Source organism: Podarcis tiliguerta (assembly GCF_965153285.1).
Source record: "Podarcis tiliguerta genome assembly, chromosome: 11".
Taxonomy (NCBI): Eukaryota; Metazoa; Chordata; class Lepidosauria; order Squamata; family Lacertidae; genus Podarcis; species Podarcis tiliguerta.
Genome location: NC_139544.1, coordinates 46,389,910 through 46,416,525, shown reverse-complemented (window position 1 = coordinate 46,416,525; position 26,616 = coordinate 46,389,910). Strand labels below are relative to the sequence as shown.

Sequence of the window (26,616 nt, the reverse complement as noted above, 5' to 3'; positions counted from 1 at the left end):
TTAAAAGAAAGCTAAACACATCAGTGCTTGCATCAACCTGATTCTTGAGGGGAGGGCATTCCAGTTATGATTAGGGCTTGGTGATGTCTGGTTTTCAATATCACAATATATTGCCAGCTAAACACTGCAATATCTCAATATATCATGATGTCTGAAATAAGGCTGGAACTTTTGGGGGAAAATAAAAATTTAAACTTGATGCGTTTAATTAAATGAAAATTTACTCAGTGGTAGCATGTTAAACTAAACCATTAAAGATTTCTGGAGAATATATTACTGTTCTGTTAAGGGTCTTATATACCCATAGCAACACCATGTACTTGGCTCCATAACACATTTGGAACTGTTGTAGATCAGTGATAGAAAGTCAGGTAGACAATCTAGGTGCCACTTGGCACCTGAAAACTAGGTTACAGGTGGCCAGCCAGCCTCTTCTTCAAAACCTCCAAGGGAGGACAGTGTACCACCTACCAAGGGAGTCATTTCCATCTTCGAACAGCTCTTACTGTCAGAAAGTTCTTTCTGTTGATTAGCCAGAATCTCCTTTCTTGTTACTTGAAGCCATTCATTTGGATCCTGCCCCCCCCCCCCAGAACAAGAGAAAACATGCTGGCCATCTTCCATGTGACACTCCATCAGATATTTGAAAGTGGCTACCCTATTTCCTTTCAGTCTCCTCTTTTCCAGGCTAAACATACCCAGCTCCCTTAACCATTCCTCATAAGGCTCGGTTTCCAGACCCTTGATAATCTTGGTTGACCTCCTTTGCACTTATTCCAGCTTGTTAATATCCTTCTTAAATGGTGGCACCCAGAACTGGACACAGTACTCCAGGCATGGTCTGACCAAGACAGAATAGAGCTGGCACTATATTTTTGCTGGCACTATGACACTATATTTTTGTTGGTGCAGCCTAGAATAGCATTAGCTTTTTGCTGTTGCATCACACTGTTGACTCATGTTAAGCTTGTGGTCTACTAAGACCCCTAGATCCTTTTTGCATGTACTACTGGCAAGCCAGGTGTCCCTCATCTTATATTTGTGCAGTTGGTTCTTCCTAAGTGCAGAACCTTACATTTGTCCCCAATGAAATTCATTCTTGTGTGTATGTAGCTCTGCATGTATGTAGCTCTACTCACTACTATAATATAGTGTATATATATTTATATATTTTGTGCTTTTTATAATAATATGTGTTCTTTATATTGAGCCACACTAATAAAAAAGATGTCAAATTATGTGTTACTTACTAAATCTTTATAGCATTTATCCTCCAACAAACTCAGAATAATTACATGGGTGACTCTCATCTTATTTTATTTATTATGTACTATATTTATACCTGCCAAGTTGGAATTCAAGGCGGCTTACAACATTTAAAAACATCAGTTGTAGAGTAAATAATAGTAAAAACAATACTTAAAATACACCACAATATATCTAAAACCAGCAATTTGAACTGACAGCAGCCCAGACATCAGCATTGTCTGCACCTTAGTTTCCAAATGCATAAAGCCTTTACTGCAGAAGTAAATTGATGCATCCTTGCCTGAACAGAAGCAGGAGCCAAGCCACATTGATCTTATCCAAAGAGGAAACTTTGTTTGCTGATCGGAATCTCCATACCACAGGAAGAGTCTAATAAACATGGCTTTAAGGCACACACCTTGCCTCTTGCTAGGCAGAGTAGAGACCCTGATAATCGTGCTTAGCCTGATATCCGTGCTGCATCTCTATTCTGCCTAGCAAAAGGCATGGGGTTGTGCCTTAAAGCCACATGGATCTTTTGGGGGGAAAGCAGGGAAGCTGGGTCTCTATTCTGCCTAGCAAGAGAAGGGAAACTTATTGTTAATGCTGGGTCTGTCTCTACCAAGAGGCATGGGATTTGCTCCTTGCAAATTGTGCAGGCAGAAAGCAGCTTTTACAGCAAAGAGGCGGCAGGGGCTTATTCTGCTTAGAGGTGGCAAGGGCTTATGCCTTGCAGATCTGGCAGGAAAGGGCCATTTACTTTGCAGTAAAGGCTTTACTTTGCTGTAAAGTGCTGCTTCCTGCCTGCCAGGTCTGCAAGGCCGGCTGGGCAGTGCATTCTAGATACAGGGTGAAAAAATATGAAAACTTTATCACAGTCTGGAGTTCATACCTGTAAGGAACAAAGTATGGATATATTGCTCACCTCTAGTTATGATGCCACTGTACATCTTTGTGGCACAGTTAAGAGACAATATCAGATAACGGGTTGGTATATAGTGGAAAAGGTGATCTAGCAAATATCCTAGGCCCAGTGTTAGAAAAGAATACAAAGATGAAAAATGGACGAACTGCAGCTAAAATATCATGTTAATATTTCACATAGTCTAGTCCTTCCCCTGCCCACCCCACCTAATATTATTAAGAGGGTCTCTTCTCCAGTCTTCAGAGAGTAGCTGGAAGTAAGGAGGCAGAAAAAGCTCCTCCTTTCTTTCCACTTTGCAGTTTTAAATTGAAATCTTAGGCGCAGTGCTGCACCCAGAGCTCAGAAACTGCTCGTGCTAATGAAATTCCCTGTCGCAAAATGCACCTAGAACAATGGGAATTTCAAATACTGCCTAGGCCCTAAGTCACATAGGGCTTTGTAAGTCACCTCAGGCACCTTGAACCTGGATTTGTAGCTAACTGGCAGCCAGTGCAGTTTCTGTAGTACTGGTGTTATGTTTGTGACTAGACACCTGCCTTGCCACGGTGTTCTGCACCAGTTACAACTTTTTGAATCAAATCAAAAGACTGCCCCACATAAAACACCTTGCAATAATCTAGTCATAAAGTAACCAATGGAAGAACCACTGTAGCTACGAAACAGAAACAGTTACAGATGGAGTACTAACCAGAGGTGGTAAAAAGGCACTTCTCACCATGAAAGTAACTTGTGCCTCCGTGGACGATTCTGGATGTAAACCAGTGCTAGATTTATAGGTGACACAATAGTTGCATATTTATTACTGAGGAAAATTATGTATAAATAGCATAGACATCTTGTTTTTACCTGATGAAAAAACACTCTTCTGCTCTGTCGCTGCAGAACTTCTATAAAGTTCTGGGCATTCCGTATCATAGTAAGGGATTTTGCTTAGCACCCTCATGTGGGTAGAGGGAAAGCAAAAACAAACAATTTATTTTAAAATTCTATCCCTGATCTCTCAGAAAATAATATTTGAAATACAAAACAGGGATCTGGATTGCATAATGCCAAAGTTTTGGACAATGCTCTTAACTAGTATTAAAGTGATATTCAGTTGTAAATCAATATGCATCAACTGTTATCGCAAACAGTTGGAATACGTGTTTGTTCAGGAACTTGTATTATATGGTGGGGGGCGGGGGCGGGGGCGGGGGAGATACTTGATTTATACCAATTAGTATTTGATGTACTTTTCTGATATTCACTGATTTTAAATATTTTGATCTATTCACACTTGAGTTTTTTTACTGAGGGCAGTTCCTTATATCTCTTTAAGATGACTGCTAGTGCTTGCCTCTCATGCCATGTTTGCTAACAGTTTTGTCTTATTTCACCTGTTGCATTCAGAATTTCACACAAGTATTACAAGAATTGCTGTACAGTAACTTTGATCTGAGACTATAGTATAGTATGCGCCCTCTTGTGGACAAATCCATATTTATACTTAGACACGTGCATGTGTAAGGATTACTTTTGAATGATATAATTAAATGGAAGCCCTTTTCCTATAACTTGTTTTATGAAAAGAAGATGACTTAATTTCTGTCTTATATGGATCAAAATGGATCAAAATAACCACAGAGAATCAGCTGTATCAATAAAGCTGCTTATTTTCTTACATCTTTTTAAATTTTTTTCCTCAATATTCAAATTTATTTCTTCTTCTTAAAGATACACAGTTCTAGCTGCAGAAGGTATACTATGATAATGAAGGGCATATGGAAATCTGCTTTAATACTGTCTGCTCTGATGACTGGCTAGGTTCTCCAGCAGAGGTCTTTCCCATTACATGCAACTTAATCATGTAACTGGAGATTGAATTAGGAACCTTCTGCATACTAAACCTTTGCTCTGCTACTGAACTACAGCCTTTTTCTTAACCGTCAGGTGTCTCTAGCACAGTTATATTTGTTATATTGTAAATTCAAAGCCTACCAGCAACTGGACAAAAATAAGAGTAAAATAAGCTGTCATTTTTCATCATATAACTGATTCTTATGTATGTTATACTTTTGTTTCGATTTGTAATTGCCTTGTTCATTTTTTGGTAACAGCCCTTAAAGCTGCCAGTTGTAATTAGCATTCTGAATTAGGAATTTATGTAGCAATGAGATGAATATGGTCCATGCCAAGTAAGTCTTGAATAGTAAGGTGAAACCCAGCATTGAGATGGAATATAACTGGAATATATTTAGTACATTTTTCAGTACATTTTAATCTTTTACGACAAAATACCTTTATGTTGGTTGATTACTGTGTAAAATTACAGTAATGATTGGTCTGGCATCATCATTGGAGACAGCAAACACTGACCTTAGGGGAGGGGGTAGAAGCATTTGAGAAATCTAAGGCACCCTACTTTGTCCTATCAAAACTTTGATCTTAAACTGGTGGGCTGGGACCCACTCCTGGGTCATGGCATGATCTAAGGTGGGTCACAAGAGCAGCACTACCACTTTATAAATATATGGGGTGGTGGGGGGGAATAAAGAACTGGATACCAAATGCATGTTTGGGTTAAAGGTTGGTCCTGCATCTAAAAAGTTGAAAATTACTGTGTTAAAAGAACAAGAGTTTTAGTAGGCTGATATATAACCAGAGGATACTTTTGTTCTTAATTGCATTTCATGATAGCATAATCCTTTTGATTTTTTTTAAAAAATGTTTCATTCCTAATGGGTGTTGAAATGTGGTAGTTATCTGAACTGTATGAAACTGAATGTGAGTTGTCTAGATGAACATTCTTTAATTAGCCCCCACCCTAAAATTACACTGTATTTGTTCTGTAAATTGTCTGCAGAAAGTTAGTCTAAACAATTTCTGTTATAACACCACCGTCCTGATCTAGCTAAGATCTTCAGCTGTTAAAAAATATAGATAGATGCGGCATATACAGTTCCCCAGTCTGATCTGTCTTCCCTTTGCTACTCAGTAACTGGCCTGTGTGATGTATGGTGTATGTATTTTTGTGCTTTATGGTTTATTAACTTCTAAATAGCAGTAGATCGCTATCTGCCTGTAAGTTCCACAGCAATGATTGTGCAAAAGTTGCCTTTTGATATTCTATAAGACATTCTGCAGATGTGTGGAGATTAGTGAAACTAGCTAGGCATTAACTATAGATGTAAAAGCAAATGCTCTTATTTCTAGTCTTTCACTTATTTCGGTTTTTCATGTGCTCTGTATGGCTAAGAAACTTCATAGTATTGTGTTTTGTTAAATGGTCAGAATGTGTAATTAAAACTTACTTGATGTTAAAGGCTTATTTCACACTATGTAGAGATAAACCCAGGTTTGTGACCAAGCGTATCTACATCAGGGAGCCACTCATTACTCCCTGACCCAAGTGATTTCCAATACTTTTTTAAGAGTCACATTTACACTTCAGATGTGCAATTAACTCACTTTATCTGCACATTAAAGAAAACAAATGTGTGAAAGGAAACCTTTTTACCTTGCTCATTTATATTAATGGTTCATCAAGAAGTAACTGCTTTCACATGTTAATTATTTAATCTAGAGGATCACTAGAGGCATGTGATTAGATTTTTCTAATTTCCCAACTGTGCAGGTAAATACACAAAACTGAATAACCTACACAAATTTTAATTGGCCACATGTTGTTGGGTTTTTTTGGGGGGGGGGGGATTGACTGGTGACTTTACAAACTGCTTACCTAGAAGAAGGTGTCATCCATGTAATGTGTATCTACAAAATCATGGCAGTTATTTTCCTTGTGTTGATGAAATCAGTAGATTCTTTACTACTTCTTTTTTTTACTATAGTTGCTGTAAGAATAATAAAGTTCAGTAAAATTAGGTTTTTTTAATACTTGAGAACTTCTTGGTGATTCTTTGCAAAATAAGTATTTCTTTCTCATTCCAGTGCTTGGGAGATGGGAAGTAATGATAGCTGGCATCCGAACTAAGATCTGTGTGTAGGCACTACCATCCCAACATTTCAGGATGAATGGGGATATGCCTCATGTTCCCATCACTACTCTTGCAGGGATTGCTAGTCTCACAGACCGTAAGTATCTCTCTTGAGTTTTGTTGCGATTCATTAATTAATCCGTTTGGGGAGCAAAATTGTGAATTGCACATTTATTTTTATGGTGGGGTGGATTTAGTTTTCTTTAAACTCTCTCGGCCCTTTGGCATTTTATGGGTTTCTCTTTATGTGTCAGTGGATAAAAGTTGGAGGGGTATTGGGCAGATGACCATAGGGCCTTTGTGGAATCTGGTTCCTACTAAAGAATGCTTTATTCATAATTTAATAAAAAACTTTGAGATTAAAACCTGCATAGTGAAATGCAGCTGCTACACGATAATCTCTATACTGCCTACCTTCCTCTTGGGCAAAAGGATGACATTAAAGGTTCCTTTGTTCTGGTTTGAAATGAAAGCTGCAGCACCTTACTAGGCTCCCTTTGTGGACGGGTGGTCACCTGCACACTCCTAGGCTCTTCATGTGGGAAGATAGTAGGGATTAGGAAATGCCTTGTTTAGAGCATTGTTGATTTAGCTTTTGTGAAGTGAAATTGACAGGACGTATAAAATAAAATATATTCCAGGGATATATGTACTGAAGTAAGGAGAGTGCCTAAACATCCCCCAAATTCATTTTTGAAGGTCTATGCAACAGGGCCCTGGTTGAGGTGGTACTGATAGCTTGAGTGGTATGCATGATGCTTAATAGTGAAACTAGTTTTGAAATTAATGCATCTAGTCCAGTTATGGCATGGGTTTTGGCACTGGCAAAATACTGATTGTCACTAATGATGTAGTAGGCACTGTAACTGAGCACATTCCCAATCACAATCTGCACAATGCTCAAATTAGCAATGGAAGGTGGGGAGAAATGCTTTCTAAAACATTTATGTATTGGTGGAATAATGCATTTATTAATTTTTTTACCCTTTTCAAAATAGTTTTGAACCAGCTTCCTCTTCCATCACCTTTACCTGCTACAACTACAAAAAGCTTGCTCTTTAATGGACGAATTGCAGAAGAGGTGAACTGCCTTTTGGCCTGTAGAGATGAAAATCTGGTTTCACAGCTTGTGCACAGCCTCAACCAGGTTTCAACAGATCATATGTACGTATTAAAAGTCACTTCACAAATTAATGTCAAAAAGTTTCAGTATAAACTATAGTAGAGGCAGGTTATAGATATTACTGTGTTGTTCTGTCCTAATAAAATGCAAGATTCTGTAATTATTGAACATGGCTGTATATTTTTCAGCAACAGATGGCCACTTATCTATTATTGTGCTTGATTGGATGCCCGCAATAAACTTCAGATTTGGTGCTGTAGAAACTAATTTCAAAGAAGGTGGTTTGAATGGATTTTAAACTAAGAATTATTTTAGAGAACAGGGCACTTAATCCGTGGCCTTGTACTGACAAGATGAAACATCTCACCAGGGTCTACACCCAATTATAATTTATTTGGAGAGATGCGGGAGAGGGCTGGATAAAAATGTACGTATTAGTTCTGAACAATTCTTAAGATTTCATAGAGAAAAAAATTCTACTTAGGAAAGAGTTCTGGTCTGGGGAAAAGTGGCCCTAACATGAACTCCTAATGAATGTGTGGCTTATTGATCTGATGAAAATAGAGTGAAGACAATATATTAAGTGTTTAAGTAAAGTAATCTTATGGGCAGTAGATAGAACAGTAGTGTAGGTGAGCTTAAGTATCCTGTCTGTTGACCTGCTTTTGGCATGTGAAAGCTGTATTTAATTTAGAGATGTATAATCCATATTTTTTTAAAGCTTGCTCTGAAGAGGAGGTCATAACCAGCTGGCACAGTGTGTTCCCATGACACTGAGTTGGGCCTAATCATAACAACTTGATCAAAAGTCATGTAGGCATTTTTCATAGCTTCTCAAATAAAATAGATCAGATCTGGTGCTCAGTTCTAAAGACAGCCAAGATGGTTGCTCTGACGCCAATTATTGACAGGCAAAATTGAGACAGGCGAAGTGTCTTTCTAATCAGAAACACAGTTGCCAGTATCGAGCCCAAAAGAACAATATAAAGTTTAAAATTTAGCTTCAGAATAAATTGGACAGAGGAATTGGTCAGACAAAACAAGATAATCGATAGCAACACAAAACTGGTTGTGTAGAGAAATTTGAGTAGATTCCATCCATAATTTACAGGATAGCTTACACAAAGATTGAGAGTGACTCTTCATCTTATAGGATTGCAGTATTATTCATTGATACATCACATTAACCACGATGAGCAAAGGATTATTTATTTTTGACCATTTACATACTGCTTAATTACAATTGTCTCTCAGTGGTGTACAAGTAACTCAATACAATGATTTCCAGAACTCATTGATTCTGGTTGTAACTGTCCAGAGTGCTGCCCATGTACTCTGACATAGAAACATGAGTTGCAACAGTTCCCATTGGAAAGAAAAAAGGATATGTGTTAATGATCTTGTACAAATTGTCAGTTTAGTAACTTCCTGTATTTTTGAAAAAAATCTCATCAGTCCCTGTTTGTTTATCTCCAATGCCAGAGAACTGAAAGATAACCTTGGCAGCGATGATCCAGAAGGAGATATACCAGTCTTGCTGCAGGCTGTCCTGGCAAGGAATCCTAATGTTTTCAGGGAGAAAAGCATGCAAAACAGATACGGGGTACAAAGTGGTGAGAGTTTTTATTCATTTCATTATTTCTAAGCAAGATAATATGCATCTGTGTTACTTTTCATTCTGATACTCTAAACTGATTGTGGATACAATTCAGATTCTTATAGTTGGTTTTCTGTTATTATATGAAAATGTGCTGTGATTCAGATGAATTAGACACAAGAGCATTCACTTTCAAACAAGTGCATCTGTTCCTAGGGGAGTTACTTTTTTATGTTCTTCTGCAGTGCCTAAGTAAATGTTAAGTAGTACAGCCACTTGAGGTTTATCCCGAGCCAAGTGTTTCAAGGTAGCAACCCAGTCAGATGGTCAGTAATAATATTAATAATAATAAGATGGCCTCAATAATAATAATAATAATAATAATAATAATAATAATAATAATATGGTGATTATTATTAGCATAATATCTGACAAACTCTTGCTTTGGCCATTGCTCCATTTCTTTTGGAAGTACTGAGGAAATGAAAAGATGAAGCAAATTGGCAGCTCTAAACTTTCCCATACATTAGTAAGTTCAAATTATGGAGTGGATTTGAAACTATGCACATTATTATTTTGTGTATTGTCTGAATTGGACTATTCTTTTCTGACCTGTAGAATAAAGGGGTGGTATAGTATATTACTTTTTCTTCTATACCTTCAGCAGTAATCCAGTATTTCATGTGTGCTACATTTAGATAAGCACCTGTAACTGCTCTGAAAAATTGCAGAAAGCTGTAGCGCCATGTATGCCGCTGAGAATGGATTTTGAGATGCTGGCCAATTGTGTGTGTGTGAGAGAGAGGGGGGTGGGGGAGAGAGATGTTGCTCAGATACCATTGTCATATGCACAAATGTGTTTGATGCTTGTAATACTTTATCTAGATAATAGCAATAGTTGAAGATATTTTGTAATAGTTATGACAAGTGGAAAACAAATCATTGGATTAAATATGCAAGTAAGTATATACTTTGATGTGACTTTTAAAACTTTTTTGTTTTGTTTTAAGGAATGATGATGCCGCAGTACAAACTGTCTCAGAATTCCATGCATGGTAGTCCTGCATCTTCCAATTATCAGCAAACCACTATCTCTCATAGCCCTTCCAGGTAAATGAAGTTTGTAACATAGGATTATAATTTTTTAAGCCTGTTTATAAAACCTATTTAATATTTTGAGTAAGGACTACTGTTTTTCTAAATATTGAAGTGAGACACTTGGAACCCCAGACAAAATGCATAACTAGATGAACCATAAAAAGATGGCATACAGTATGATGCAAGGCTGTAGGGGTAGGATTCACCAGAGTGTGCATCCAGAATTCAGATATTCAACATTGAGTCCCCAACCTCTACAGAACTGTCTCAGTTACACCTGAAGTAATCCCCCCCCCCACTCAAGCAAGCATCCTTATTGGCAGTTCTCATGTCAACCTTTCCCTTAACAATTGATGCAATATGGGGGTTTAAGTAGCAGGTCACAAGATTATTGCAGGGATGTACATAAACAGAAATTCTGATAGATTCTACAAAATTGCAATTGATACTCTGTTAAGAAATGTCAGTGAAATAGTAATTTGGACAGCAAAAATTAAAATGAACTTATGAAATACACAAGGACTGTTCTCCAAATATTTGGCAATAAAAGGAGTTAATTTGAAATGTAATTCAAGGTGTGTTGACTTACTAAGGTCTTGATATTTTGCAAACAATGCACTTAAAATGCCAGGAAAACTTTTTAGTGCCTTCAATTATAATTTGAGAAATTAGGAAACGCATAGTATAATCAGTTAGAAAAGGTTGCTAGGATATACATGGACAAGGAAAGTACCGTATTTTTCGCTTTATAACACGCACCCGACCATAACACGCACATAGTTTTTAGAGGAGGAAAACAAGAAAAAAATATTCTAAACAAAACAGTGGATGTATGAGTTTTGTGGTTCATGCTGTGGCCACAGACATGTGATCTGACAGTGAGTTTGGAGTAGCCCAATGCAAAAATCCTGAGGATCCATGTGGATCCATGCTTTGTAACCACGTTTTTGCACCACTGTGGCCCCAGGCAACAGTGGGTGTGTGATATTTTTGGTGCATGATGTAGCCATGGACATGCTGTATGATCTGATGGTGAATTTGGGGTGACCCAGTGCAAAAATCCTGAGGATCCATGTGGATCCGTGCTTTGTAACCACGTTTTAAGTTGGGAGGGAAGGAGAAGCACTCAAGGGACAAGGAGCACGCGTGGAGTGTGTGGAGAAAGATGCTGCTAATAATGCAGGCGACGGGTTTAAGGGGAGAAGGAACACACGTGGGGTGTGTGGAGAGGGATGCTGCTAATAATGCAGGAGAGGGGTTTAAGGGGAGAAGGAACACGCGTGAGGCGTGTGGAGAAGGATGCTGCTAATAATGCAGAAGAGGGGTTTAAGGGGAGAAGGAACACGCATGAGGTGTGTGGAGAAGGATGCTGCTAATAATGAAGAAGAGGGGTTTAAGGGGAGAAGGCTCCTCTCCTCTTCCACTTTGCTCCTTTAAGGCAAGCAGGCTCTGCTTTTCTCCCTCCTCCCCGCTCATCCCCGGCATAGCAAGCTGAAAAACTTTGCTGCTATGTAGCGAGCTGAGTGGGGAGGAGAGAGGGACAGAGAGCCTGCTTGCTTTAAAGGAACCAACCGGACAGGAGCCGCTTACACTCGTGTAAGAGGCTCCTCTCCTCTCCCGCTTTGCTCCTTTAAAGCAAGCAGGCTCTCTGTCCCTCTCTCCTCCCCACTCAGCGGCTCTTCTCCCGCTTTGCTGTTTCAAAGCGAGCCACGGAGGAGGGAAGGAAGGGGAACCATGGATCCTCTGCTCACGACTGCAGCAGATCCTCTCCCCCCCCCCCGCCACCCGTAGGCATTCCCTCCATAACATGCACAGACATTTTCCCCTTACTTTCTAGGAGGAAAAAAGTGAGTGTTATGGTGCAAAAAATCCGGTAGTTAAGCACAGTTTATGACATTGGTTTTGAGATTTTCTGTAAGCAGCTTTTACTCAACAGCAGTTCTCACGATTTTATAGTGCTTGCACTTCTTTTTCCAATTTTCATCTACTTGTGTAAAGAAAAGGAGGAAATTTCTTAATCTTTATAAATTCATTAGTCAGACTTGTTTTTCTAAAATTTTATACAGGGTTCATTACAGATCTTAATGAATAATATATAATGATCTTTAAACAAATCAATTTTAGATTCTCACAGTCTGATCCCCTTGCTCTATCTAAATTATTGGAGGCATATTTGAGAAACCAGTCTGCCAGTAGAAGTTCCACAAGGACTTTCACTAGTGCAACATTGACTCTTGGGGTGTGGGGTAGAAGAGCTCTCCAGACAGAGGAGGTCTCCAGAAGAGGTCTCCAGGGGAGGAGCCCATGGACCTTTCCTCCCTGGGATAATACAGGTCATTCCAACAGTACAGGACTATTTTAAGAATTTCCTCCTCTGGGAGATCTATATGGCCCTTCCATGAGTTGATTAAGCTTTCTGCTCATGGAAGAGCACCTGTGGGTCCAATCCATTAATTACTAGGAATTGTATTATCTGTTTATTGTATTGTATAGCATCTGTGAAATTATTTAAGGAAAATCATGTTTAGATTGATGTTCATATATTCTTTGTTTGGATTTTATTTACAGTCGATTTGTGCCACCACAAACAAGCTCTGGTAATAGATTTATGGCACCACAAAACAGCCCTGTGCCTAGTCCATATGCTCCTCAAAGCCCTGCAGGATATTTGCCATATTCACACCCTCCAAGTTACACGCCTCACCCGCAGATACAGCAAGGTATTTATTTTCTCTGTGTCTTTGGAATATATATATATGTAGAGTTGGTTTTTGTCACTGTATCACATTCTGATACACTATTCAATCTAAGTACTTCTTCTTATATCAGAAATTCATACCTTACAAGTGGTGAGCATATGGATAATGAAGAAAATATTCAAATGTGCTGCTGGTGACTGTTTGCTTCTAAGAATTAATCTTGAGCATTAAAACTCTTTTTCGGTTGTACTCTAAAACAAAATACCAACACAGACAATAAGATTAAATAATTGCTCCCATTTTTATTTCATAGAATGTATTATGTGTACACAAATTATTCTCTTTAAAATAGAGAGTTATAGTTAGCTAACTTTCCTCTAAATCTTTATTTCCACCTATTTGATAATACAACTTGCAGTTATAAACTATAGTAAGTGGAAAACTTTAATCTTCAGAATAGTTAATTTTATAACTATGAGCCAAAGCTTAAAGCTTGAAGACACGAATTAGTTATGTCAGACCTTTATTTTAACAGTGTTACTATTAACAGAATTGTAAGTAAAACAACAATTTTAATTACAATTCTGTAAGTTTATATTATTATAAAAAATTATATTATTATATAATTATTATTATTATACCTTGTGTTTCTGGGGGGCTTCTGACACATATAAAAACATAGTAAAACAAAAGCTGGTGCAACGAAAATATAGGCTGCAAACAGGTGATTTTTAAAAAATATATTCAAAACAATTCCAATACAAATTCGTACTTTATATGCTGTCCCTAATCATATGTTGCACACAAACATTAAAGTGTACATGTCAGCAATGGATGCAATATTTTAAATGTGCATGGGATGTTGTCCTGAACTTCAGTTATATGGTGACATAGCAAAGAACAGAGTTCCAGTTTGGGTGAAGATAGAAAATGTCTTTGCTACAAAAATAGGAAAGTGGCTTAAACAGTTATATGTGTATGAGAGGGTAAGGGATGGGAGTGGGGAAAAGCTCACATTTTCTATTTAATGAGAGGGGAGCAGTGCTTGTGATCCAGAAAGCTACAGTGGAGGCCTAAGTGCAGTGGAGAAACTCAAAATACAGTTGGTTTGGGTCAAAGAATGGTAGAATGAATGGCAGGGTTAGGGAAACAGAGAAGACAGCAAAAGGGGAAAGTAGAAATGCTAATAATTACCTCTCCAAAGCTGGGAGATGGCGTAGGAATGGACTTCCTGAGATTCACAGTGACTCAAGAGTTAAGGGTTGGGGTTCTTTTTCAAAGTTTTTGAAGCAGTGAAATACAATATATTGTATTGTCATACACTCTTGAGTTTCTTGACGTCATGAGGTTGCTGAGGATGACTGCAAGGCAGAACACCTTAGTAACCATTAAGCAGACGGAATTGACACACAGAAAAAAACCCCACAAGCCTCCCATGCCTCACAGGTGCATTGGGGTCAAAGTCTGTGTGGAGCTTAGGCAAAATTTAGTTTAGGAACCATATTCATTTAGTCAGTCTTATAATTTGTGGAATACTAGTTCTCAAAATCTGATCTCTGAAATATGTTTTTAGTTAAAGAAAACATAGAAGCCACACTGATTAAATATAAATATGAAATCTGTGCTTGAACATTTATGCTAGAAAATATTTAAACGTATGCATTCACTCTTCTCTTCTCTTATTTCAGCTTCAGTATCCAGTCCCATTGGGATGAGGAATATACATGAAAATAAAGTTACAAGTCAGTTGTCAGGCAATTCAGCTAATCACCATGCTGATAATTCTAGACATGGCTCAAGTGAAGACTACCTGCAAATGGTGCACAGAATAAGCAGTGAAGTATGTAACAAATCATTTTAATGTTTTATAAACATTAAGGCACTGTTCCCTGAAAATAAATAAATGAATAAGTGTGTGTGTATCATCTATTGTGAGTGTGTCTGTGTTTGTGTGTGTGTTAGGTACCTATGCTGTACGTTTTTTGAAAGATGGAAAATTTTGTGCATACAGTTAAAACTTTAGCACAACTTCAGACTTTGTCTCCAGTCTGATTTTATAAATTAGTTCACTGAAAATGATAGAGAGCAGTAGAAACATTGCCTTTGGGTGCTTTTGTTTAATACTGTACTTGAATGACAAATATTTTATGGTAAAGCATTCCTGTATTACTTTTGGTCAAGTAACCTACAAAATGAGATTAGTATTGCTGATCCATAGTTTGATGGTTTTTAAAGGAATACTTAAGCTTGTGTGATAACTTGTTGAATTCTTAGTTCCTCACACTTCCTGATATGTTTCACATATTTTGAAAGCTTTTTTGGGTGCAGGGAGGGCATGATGCAATGTGAAACTTTTCAGGTTCTCAGGGAAATAGCTCCACGTTGCATTTACTTTGAGAATGCATCACTGTAGCCCTAAACTGTTGATGGTGAGCCAGAGCTGTTTCATTCTCCTGTATGTGAGAGAAATAGACTATCCCTCCTCGTCCTCTTGTAGTACTAGTTTTCCTCCCCTACTTCCTCCAAGCTCTTAAAAAAAGCTGGAGAAAGAGATGGAGGAGTGTTTTCTTCTCAATTGATATTAAGTTTGCTAAGAAATGTTTTTCTCTTTAGCCTATGATTTGAACCACAAAATTTAGTAATGCTTTGTTCATAATTCTTAACTTTAATAGCTCGATTGTACTACTATATGATGAATGCTTTTATTTTCATATACAGTGGTACCTTGGGTTACAAACACTTCAGGTTACAGACTCCGTTAAACCAGAAGTAATACCTTGGGTTAAGAACTTTACCTCAGGATGAGAAAAGAAATCGCGCACCAGTGGCGTGGCAGCAGTGGGAGGCCCCATTAGCTAAAGTGGTACCTCAGGTTAAGAACGGTTTCAGATTAAGAACAGACCTCCAGAACGAATTAAGTTCGTAACCAGAGGTACCACTGTAAAATGAAGTCCTTGTTGTTGCTAATATGTGGCATGACAGAGAAATTGCACTGGTAATTATCCTTGTGGCAACTTCATAAAAAGCAAAAACAGGAAGTCATTGAAAAAATTGCTCCTTTCTAATAATCCACTAATATGATCTCTAGGAGGGTGATTCTTCAGTAAGGAACACTGCATCGTTTTCCTTGAGATCACCACAGTCCGTATGTTCTCCTGCTGGAAGTGATGGAACCCCTAAAGGTAACTGTATGACTCTTTGATACTGTTGTAGATAAGAAACCTAGATCTGTGCCAAAAGTTCAGGACAAAGAAAGTTCAGGACAGAAAACTTTTGGATTTCTAACAAGAACAGGACTATGTTAGATGACTAACTCAACAATAACTTTTGATACACCTTGAAAATTGACAGTCTTTCAACACATTGCCCATGTGGAGGGCTAAAGTGTATTTCAAGAGAGAGAGACTGTTTCACTGTATCATAGTTTAAATCTATAGTTATTTTTAAGAAAATACAAATAATATGGTATATTTATTCAGGATATTCCTGATTACCTTCTACATCAAAAAAACCTCCAGATTCATAACTGTTTATAACCCTCATACTGCTTAGAGTTTAGCCTATCAAGCAGCTTGCAGCTTGCAAAGCCATCTATTTTTTCTCCCTCCCTCCCTCCCTCTTTTCTTTTTATTTTACAGTGATGGGAAGGGCTTGGAGGGCCACCTGGTCTGATGCCTATAACTTAAATGAAGCCTTTCCCAATATGCCTTTTACTACAGCTCCCATCAGCTCTAATCATCATGGTCAGTGGTTGGAGTTGATGGGAGTTTTAGTCTATAACATGTGCAGGGCACCAGGTTGGGCAAGTCTGGCTTTAGTGGGTCACAGGTTTTGCAGGCCTGCCTCACAGAGTTGGACACTGAAAAAATAAATATCAGGATTCTTTACCTTACTTCCTGCCCTCAAAAATTGTTATTCAAGCTTGGTCAACACTAATTCCTGATGAAACTGAAAATCCAAAAAGTTGAAAAAACAATTCCAATTAGAAGTTTCAAAAAACTAAGAACATGTACCTTTTGTCAGTACATATTCACTATGTACTTTTTCTTCATGATACCATTAATTTTTTAGTCACATTGTTGGGAAAGAAACATGTTTAGACCACTTGTTGGCTTAATAGTTTAGCTGAGCTCAGATATATAGTTAGTTGCTGTACAACCAGAAGAATTTATAATATTCGGTTACATCTTTTGTTGAATGCAAATCCTCTTTCTTTCCTTTACATCATAAAGATATTGTATGTAGGAAATGTCTTCTATGTACATTAATGTGTTTGAATGTGTGGCAGACTGCTTTCTAATATTTTCTGAAGTTACAGAACTCCAGCACTGCCTGTCTTAAATAAAACCTTTATCTCTATTGTTGATGTATAGTGCTATAACCCCCCCCCATAGTATTGTTGCCCTTCTACCAGTGTTAATTAATTTTTGTGGTGATAGATAAAGCTCCCTTTATCCTTGGCAGCTAAATGCATTGCTAAATAAAAAGGTCACCCGTGCAATCTAGGCAAGGAGAAGGGTGTTCCATAACATGCGAATCCAACACCAAGAGCACGTTTTGTTCTTAATCCTATTTATTTTCAACCTGTTTAGTGACAAGGTGTACATTAAGAGTGCTAGTAAGGGGCAGATTGAGTTGACCGTAGAGATTATTACTGGACAAAGAAGGCAGCCCCTTAGATAATACCAGTCAGATATAGATAGTATCTAAAAAAGAAATTATTCTATGTTCATAATGTTTATGTTTTTGTTTATAATCTGTACTTTCATAAAATATAGCAGGGTAGATTACAACACACAAAATATGGTGAAATTGATCTTAAAAACAAACATAAAGCATAATTAAAAATATCAACAGATACTGGTTAAAAAGAAAAAAATCAGCCTGCCTGAACAGTACTGTTTTCAGAATACTTCTGAAGGCAGGCGAGAATGGTTCTCCTTGAACTGCTACAGGTGTGCGGTTTCACAGGACAGGCCTGTCACAGTAAAGGCTTTGACTCCTAGTGAAGGCCAAACCTGTTGAGGCCCTCCATCTCACTGTGGAATGATGAATGCAAAGAGCCGTTGACACAATTTTTACCAAGTTAACTCAAAGCAACTTACAATTTATAAACAAATGCACACATTAAAACTGAAATTAAAAAACCCCAAAAATATGAAAGTCAGTTTTTCAAAAGCTGGAAAAAAAATCCCACCCATTCAAGGAAGCCATAGATAATTAAAAGCCAAATGCCTTTTTTTTTGTTTGGTTTTTTTTTGGCTGGCGCCTAAAGGTATGTGATGATAGCACCAGCTGAGTTTCTCTGGGGAGAGCATTCCACAAGTATGGAACTACTACCGAGAGGGCCCATTCTCATGACTCCACTCTCTGGACCTCCCATGGAGCAGGGTGGATGGGTGGGTACCTGAAGAAGGGCCTCAGATTATGATTACAGGTTCCACCAGTACATATGGGGAAAGGTGGTCCTTAGTCACATAAAGCTTTATAGGCCAAAACCAGCACTTCGAATTGGGCCTGGAAACTAATTGGGAGCCAGTAAAGTTGGGTCAGGATTGGTTTTATGGGCTCAGATTGTCATGCACTTGTGAGCAAATTGGTTGCTAAATTGTGCACCAGCTGCAGTTTCCAAACTGCATTCAAAAGCAGCCCCACATATAATGCATGGTAGTAATCTAATGTATAGGTCAACAGAGCATAGACAACAGAAGTTGGGCTAAAGGTAAAAGGCAAAGGACCCCTGGACGGTTAAGTCCAGTCAAAGATTTCTATGGGGTGCAGCGCTCATTTCTTTTCAGCCAAGGTAGCCGGCATTCGTCTACTTGCACTGGTGTGCTTTCGAACTGCTATGTTGGCAGAAGCAGGGACAGAGCAATTGGATCTCACCCCATTGCACAGATTCGAACCACCGACCAACCGATCGGCAAGCCCATGAAGCTCAGTGATTCAGACCACAGTGCTACCCGCTGTTGGACTATCCATGTCCAGATAGGGGAGTAACTGGACCTCCTGTTGAAACTGATGGAAGCAGCATGACCAAGACCACTTGAGCCTCAAGTGACAGTAATGGATCCAGAAGTACCACCAAGTTATGAACCTGCTCCTTCAGAGGGAATGTAACCCTATCCAGAGAAGGCCACCACCCATTCACCAGTCTAGGGAACCATCCACTAATGGTGCCTCTGTCTTCTCTGGATTGAGCTTCAGTTTATTGGCTCTCATCCAGTCTATTAATGAGGCAAGACATTGGTCCAACATATCCACTGCCACAGCTGAAGATATAAAGAAGATGAGCTGTGCATCAATAGCATATTGCTGATAATGTACTGAAGACTTGAGATGATCCCACTCAGTGATTTCCTGCAGATGTCGAACAACATGGGGAATTAATCTGAATTCTCTGGAACCCCACATTGAAGACTTCATGGGACCGGATGACACTCCCCAAGCACCACCTTCTGGAAACAATCATCCAAGTAGTATTGGAACTACTACACAGTGATGTCACCTACCCCCAACTCAGACAGCATTTCCAGAAAGATAACGTGGTCAGTGGTATTGAAAGCTGAGATTAAAGACAAATAATGGGCACACACATTCTCCCAACAGAAGTCAAAATACAGGATGACCAAAGCAGTTTCCATCAGGATCCCTAAGTCTCAAAGGGCAGACTATCTTAATCGCTCCCCCACCCTTGCAGTGGGGATACTGCTAGCTTCACTAGGAAGTCCAGTCTTCACTAGGAAGTGGTCTGACCATGACAACAGAGGCACAGAGACACCCACCTGCTGCTATTTCTAGACCACCCCTTTCCCCACTTGGAGCAAAGACAAAGTAAAGGGTATCTGAGACAGCTGCCATGGAGGCCATGAAATTGTGAGCTGCTCCAACTGCAGGCTTGGCATGCTTGTTGACCACCCAGAATTATTGTCTGAGATTCCTACAACACCACGCCCAAGACTTGCTCAGTCAGGGCAGCTTGGTGGGTGGTACAACAACAGCATGCCTAACGTGTCCCTAAGTCCCAGAGTCAGATGCAGACCCTCTGGTCCAGCCCTGGGGCATAGAGATTTCCGGATGAGGGAGAATGAACTTTGATGAACCACAGTAATCCCATCTCTCTAGCCTGGGTTGGTGCTGCACTGAGTACACAGTGGGACAGAACTGGGAAAGATATGGTGCACCCTTCTCTCCTGCTCACACCTTATTGTGAAAAGGATTTCATGGAGTTGGAAAATATTCAGAAAAGGGTAACCAAAATGATCAAGGGGATAGAGCAAATCCTCTATAAGGAAAGGTTGCAAGATTTGGGACTTCATTGTTTACAGAAAACGTGACTAAGAGGTTACATGATAGAAGTTTATAAAATTATGCATGGCATAGAGAAAGTGGATAGAGGAAAGTTTTTCTCCCTCTCTCATAACACTAGAACTTGCAGACATACAAGAAGCTGAATGCTGGAAGATTCAGCAAATGTAAAAAGAGTACTTCTTTACATATTGCGCCATTAAACTAAGGAATTATCTCCCACAGGAGGCAGTGATGGCTACCGTCTTGGATGGCTTTAAAAGAGGATTTGACAAGTTCAGGAGAGGGAGTCAGTAGAGCTTTCAATGGCTACTAGCTATGATGGCTGTGCCATCAGTAATGGTTATGAATACTAGTTTTTGGAAACCGCAGGAGGGAATGGTGCTCTTGTGCTTGGGTCCTGCTTGTTGGTTTCCCACAGGCATCTGATTGGCTACTGTGAGAACAGGATGCTGGACTAGATAGGTCACTTAACTGATCCAGCAGGCTCTTCTTATATTCTTTTTTCTTGGTAATGCACACCCTGGTCAGCACCTTTATCAACAATTAGATCATGTGTGAGCATGGTCTTATTATTCATTACCTTGAATTTAGCAACAGCACCACTTAGCTATTGAGCACAGTGGATGAGCACCCAACAGTGTCATGGGGCTGTGGAGAGGCAGATAACAAGCACCAGATGCAAGTTGTCTCCATTGTCTGCACCCTTTGTGATGCCTACCATTCCCTTCGATTCCCATTATTAAATGGTGCATGTTTATGCCATGCTTTTAAAAAGTATTTTCTTTGCCTTAGGTTGTTTAACTGATACTTCCTGAGAAGTGGTTGAAAAATGGAATAGTTGTGATTTGATACCAAGTTCCAGCATTAAAAGTCCAGCTATTTGACATCCAAGAATAGGTGGGCACTAGATGAACAAACAAAGCCTAAATAATCACAAGCTAATCAAATGGTTAGCATTTGTCCTAACATATTTGCAGATCTTGCATGATAGGAGCCATATATGTTGATCATATTTTACAGTTGGCATTAAAGATAAAGGTAAAGGGACCCCTGACCATTAGGTCCAGTCGTGACCGACTCTGAGGTTACAGCGCTCATCTCACTTTATTGGCCGAGGGAGCCGGCGTACAGCTTCCGGGTCATGTGGCCAGCATGACTAAGCTGCTTCTGGCGAACCAGAGCAACACACGGAAACGCCGTTTACCTTCCCTCTGGAGCGGTACCTATTTATCTACTTGTACTTTGACATGCTTTGAAACTGCTAGGTTGTCAGGAGCAGGGACTGAGCAACGGGAGCTCACCCCGTCACGGGGATTCGAACCGCCGACCTTCTGATCGGCAAGTCCTAGGCTTTGTGGTTTAACCCACAGCGCCACCCGTGTCCCACACAGTTGGCATTAGAAGAAGGTTAATGGGAATGGATAACCACTACTTTGCTTGTAGGTGGCAGACAATCTTTTTTCTTCAAAGGCTTGAATATTAGTTTAAATTTATATCACCCTTTTGTTGCACTGTATTAGACCAAAGACATACCTTTAATACCATTATTTTTAAAAATGGCAGGCTAGTTCTTACCCCTAAAATATTAGAGAGGGGTGTGTGTGTGATCATTCTTTAAAAGAAGTAAAAGTGTTGATGCCAACAAACCAATTTTTTGACTTTAATAATGTTTCCGTTTGTCCTGATCCAGGGAAAATTCTGAAACAGACTTCTGTATGTTTATGTTATGCAGAGGCTCATCCAGGCTCACTCAAACTGGATGAATGAATTTTTATACACACACTAGGATGTGGATGTTCACTGAGGCACCACTTGCTATGCGTGACTAGTTTTATGTGGGTAGAGCTGGAACCAGGGCCTTTAGCTCTTGTGTTTCCTTTTTAAGGAAAGTTTGAATTGGTTAACCAGTGTATGAAGACTGATAGCAAACTTTAAATGCTTATTGATTTTGTTTCAACCCTAGAGTGGCATTAAGTTTATAATACGCTACCTTGTAAATTAGATCTTTACAGTGTCTGTTATGCTGCATGTATGTTGCAGAGATGACCCGTTCTCTAGCTCCATATGATCGTCAAGTGTATTTAAACTGTTATGCCTTTAATTGGAGGCAAGGTTGACTAGATTGATAATCTTCATAAGGTTTGTATTCTGCAAAACTGCTGATCTTCTAGAATTTCTAGACTGGTGGAAACCATTCTGCCTTGGAAAAAGTTGTTAGGGACGGAATAAGAAAATCAACACTTTGTAGGGGTCACACTTTTTTCAAGAGTGAAGAGCAGCATCAGTCCACAAACATGAAGAATGATTAGGAGTTTTCCTCATGATAAAAATAAAGGAGAAATAAAAGAAAATCCTGTATGGCATGTAAAACTTTGTTTCTTGGTGTCTTGCCTTCATCTTATACTCACATTTTATGTAGAAGATGGACCTTTTCAATGAACTTATATTTTTACTTGGAGACTTTTGAACTGGTCTTTGGACGTAATAAATTATTATTATTATTATTTTAGTATTATTATTCTACTACTACTACTTGGAGACATTAAATATTGCCCCTAGAAATTTCTGGCTTGCCTGAGGACCACTTGGATAATAAATAAATTTTGTTATACTTTACTTCCAAGTTATTAAAAAAGTACTTGTACTAATATAATTGAGAATGCATTAAACTGACTATAGAATAATAACTCATTTAACTCTATGGAATAATAGTTTTGGGGTCATCTGTACTTGGACAATATACTCACTGAAACATATTGTAATAGTTTGTGTGACTAGTGACTTCTCAATACTAAATCAACAAAGTTTTTATTCTTTCATTCATTGCCATGCAGAAAAAGCTGACATGTTTTGCATTCCAGTGTGTTGTTACATGGGATATTCATTTTTCTATATATACAAGTATGTGAATTAATTTCCGGATACTAGGTGAGGGCTTGAAAAGTCCCTTCCAACTGTCACCAGTCCCATCTAAAGGGGGAAAAGAAAAATGAAGGCGCCATCTGGAGTGATTTGTTTCTTCAATTAGTGGAAATATCTCATATAGTGGCAAAACTTATACTTTTAGGATCCCCAAATATGTACTATATTGTCACACTTTTATGGATGGGGAAACATCACAGTGAAGGTGAATTTCAACTATAGAGACTGCAGAATATTTGCTTAATAGAGGTGAAGCACCATCCTGAGACTCACAGGATCATCTTAAGAGAAGACTTATTAGTACTTTGGGGAAAAGAAGCATAAATACCAAAGTGATGTAGATTTACTACCTGACTAGTGGATTATCTATTAACAAGCAAACTGATGAAGCGGTGAGCCTTTGCAAAGTTTTGGATTGCTCCTGAACCTGAAAGTTGCTGATACCAAAGAAACTGAGTCACCTGTTGTTGGATGTATTGAGGCTGCACATGAACATGAGGCTAGAGAAGCAATTGAAAATGTCCCTGCTCATGGGAGAGTGCTTGGCTAAGGATAAATCACTCATAGATGCCATAGATGCTATCAGACAGATCATGCTGCCTAGTGAAATATCTGGAAAAGGGGGCTCTTGCATCTCTGTAGAGTATACTTACAAGTTTGAATTGATGCCTGGTCATCAACACAATCCAAATTTCTGCAAGCCCCACCTACAATCATCTGCAAAAGCATTCTTCAGAAGACAAGACTGTTTATAACCATCCTAAATTCAGCAAAATTCTCTACTGGTAACTTAAATAACAAATATTGCAACATCTCAGAGTTAGATGGGACCTAACTGAGTCAACTAGCCCAACTCCCTTTCTGGTAAAAGATAACTGTATGTAAAGCATCCTTATTTGATGCTTATCATTGAAAAATAATAATAATAGGAGAGGAATTCTTCAATCTTCCTGTGCAGCTTTTTCAATTGCTGGATTTATTGTATCACAAAGTAGCGGAACAGTAAGGATCCCTAATTTAAAAAAAAGCTAATTGCTTTCTGAGAATGAGTTCATATAAGTACTTTGAGTGCTGTTATATTAAATAGTGTGTGTTTATCTGATGTTCTAACTGTGCAGCCTTCTCAGATGTACTTAAAAAACACACACCCTAAGATATAGAGCAAAATTTAGAATGTGATTGGTGATTCCCGAAGTTCAGTGCTAGTTGGTAATCCCTGTGACACTTTCCCCTGGGGCTGCAAGCCCTTTTTGCAGCTACAGTGCTGCCCTAGAGAAGTAAATGCTTCCTTTGGAATGTAGAGTTTGGGGCATTACAGATTAATCACTATTAATAGATTGTATCTCTTGCAAAAACATGCTATCAAGGCTCACAAATTTACAGGCTGGAAAATGGAGAAATGGCAGTAAATAACTGCAAAAATGCAAAGGGAAAGAAGATGAATAAAGCACACAGAGAGAGGCAGAGATCCATGTTTTTAATGTGGACTCTATTTTAAATTTAACATTATTGCATTACTTACATAAACCTGAAGACCTAAGTAATTTGAGTTTGAATATGACTTCTGTTAGTTCACAGAATGTGACCTATCTGCTACTGTGTTTAAAGCATTCAGTTGCTGGCAGTACCATGAACTACTACAAATTCTCTATCACTGTGCTTCACTAGCTGAAAATACAGCTGTGGCATACAATTTAATCACCCTTTTCTACCTCTGTACTTACGTAGAGGAAGAACCTTATATGAGGAAATTTTTGTGGATGTTAAACTTTGTGTGTTACTTCAGACACTTTTTAGATAGCACAGAAGGGTAGTGGGTAGTGTGTCAGTGCAAATGAATGCTTTTAATTAGTATAGGGTGTAATGGCAAATGGACTTTACCAACATCTTTCACATAATTGGTTAATCTTTGGGGGGGGTAGTTAACAAACAATAACAGTAGGCAACATGGCTAAAGCAATACTTTCAGCTGTTTGTAAGTAGAAAATGTATTGGTATGTAAAAATTCAGACTCATGTGAGAGGCCTGTTCCGGTTGCTGAAAGAGGCAAAACCAGCTAATCTATTAGAGTCATTTTCCTTTCTCAGATCCTTAAGAGTAGGGAACTCGCATGACGCTGCATGTGTGTGTATGTGTGTATGGATATGTGTTAGTTGCAGTCCAATTTGCCTGTCTACAGCTCATTATTTTGGGCTTTTGATCACTGGACTCTAGTGAGAAGCTAGCTATCTTTAAACTTTGTTCTCCCCCATGGCCTTGGATGCATTTTGATTAACTCCATTCTTTAATAGTTGAAGCCCTTCCCCTTGTTGAGCACAGTCCCAAAATGGTTTCTACCTCTTGGTACCTCTCATGTTAGATGTGGATTGCTAAATTGCTAGGAGTTACAGGCATCTTTTACTGCAGATATTATAGGTGGGTTGTAGTGAATATTACAGACCTCAATATTCCTCTAAACTGAGTTTTTGCCATTTTGTAAGTGCAAATATCTGTACAAGTACAAATTACTAATAAAGACTATTTTTGTGTGCTTTCATAGAAATGTGAACCAACATAACTGTTCAGTTTTTCTGAATTATTATTCTAGGATCAAGACCACCTTTAATACTTCAGTCTCAGCCTCCACCTTACTCATCACCTAGAGATGTTCCCCCAGACATATTATTAGATTCTCCTGAAAGAAAGCAAAAGAAACAAAAGAAAATGAAGTTAGGCAAGGATGAAAAAGACCAGACTGAAAAAGCTGCAATGTATGATATCATTAGCTCTCCATCTAAGGACTCTACTAAACTTACGTTAAGACTTACTCGTGTAAGATCTTCAGATATGGACCAGCAGGATGATATGCTTTCTGGTTTGGAAAACAGTAACGTGTCAGAAGGGGACATTTCCTTTAATGTGCAGTATCCAGGACAGACTTCTAAAACACCAGTTACTCCACAGGATATTAATCGCCCATTAAATGCTGCTCAGTGTTTGCCGCAGCATGAACAAACAGCATTCCTTCAGGCACAACAAGTGCCTGTTTTACAACCGAACACTTCAGTTTCTGCAAAACAACCTCAAAATCCTTTGGTACAGACGCATCAACAGGTTTCACAACATGGAACTATCACGCCATATGATGAAGTAGAATTGGATGCATTGGCTGAAATTGAACGGATAGAACGGGAATCAGCTATTGAAAGGGAACGGTTTTCAAAAGAAGTGCAAGACAAAGGTAAAACTGTTGCGTATGTGCTGTATTTATATTTAATCAAATTTCCTATCCCCTAGAAGTCCTTGAAAATAAACCATAATCTCCATATAAATACACATTCTTAGTACAAAGTTGGTGATTAGTGGTGTCTAAATATTTAGAGAACAAACTTGTAGTGTGACAAATCTCTCTTAAACCGAAAAGGAATACAATTTAGGTTGTAATCTTTTGTATACTCACTTGGAGATAAGTGCTACTGAACTCAATTGGATTGACATAGGATAGGGCTGTTTACTGTAACTTGCATTTCTCTTCTCAAGAGTAGAGCAAGGGATAAGGGAAAAGCTTTGTAATTGATGATAGCCACTTTTTGCAGCATTCATCCTGTAATGCATTTGTTAAGGTGAGCAGACTTTCAGCTTGCAGGATCTGGTTTTTGTGTGTGTATATTTGCCAGAGCCAGTTACAACATACTGGTGGTGAATCTAGCTGGAAAAAATGTGGCTGGAGCTGGACACAA

At 38.6% G+C, this 26,616-nt stretch overlaps 1 protein-coding gene across 7 annotated transcripts in view; it reads left to right on the top strand.

Moving 5' to 3' along the window:
- Positions 1–26,616, top strand: part of NIPBL (NIPBL cohesin loading factor) — a 129,168-nt gene that overhangs the window by 52,524 nt on the left and 50,028 nt on the right. For 5 of the 7 annotated variants that reach the window (XM_083402579.1, XM_083402581.1, XM_083402580.1 and 2 more), the window contains 8 exons: positions 6,101–6,244; positions 7,146–7,311; positions 8,753–8,883; positions 9,878–9,977; positions 12,534–12,685; positions 14,353–14,504; positions 15,753–15,846; positions 25,485–26,117. In XM_083402579.1, the coding sequence (XP_083258705.1) occupies positions 6,181–6,244; positions 7,146–7,311; positions 8,753–8,883; positions 9,878–9,977; positions 12,534–12,685; positions 14,353–14,504; positions 15,753–15,846; positions 25,485–26,117 (1,492 nt within the window). In that variant the 5' untranslated portion in view covers positions 6,101–6,180. The remainder of the gene's footprint in view (positions 1–6,100; positions 6,245–7,145; positions 7,312–8,752; positions 8,884–9,877; positions 9,978–12,533; positions 12,686–14,352; positions 14,505–15,752; positions 15,847–25,484; positions 26,118–26,616) is intronic. The other 2 variants (XM_083402583.1, XM_083402582.1) reach the window with 1 other exon arrangement.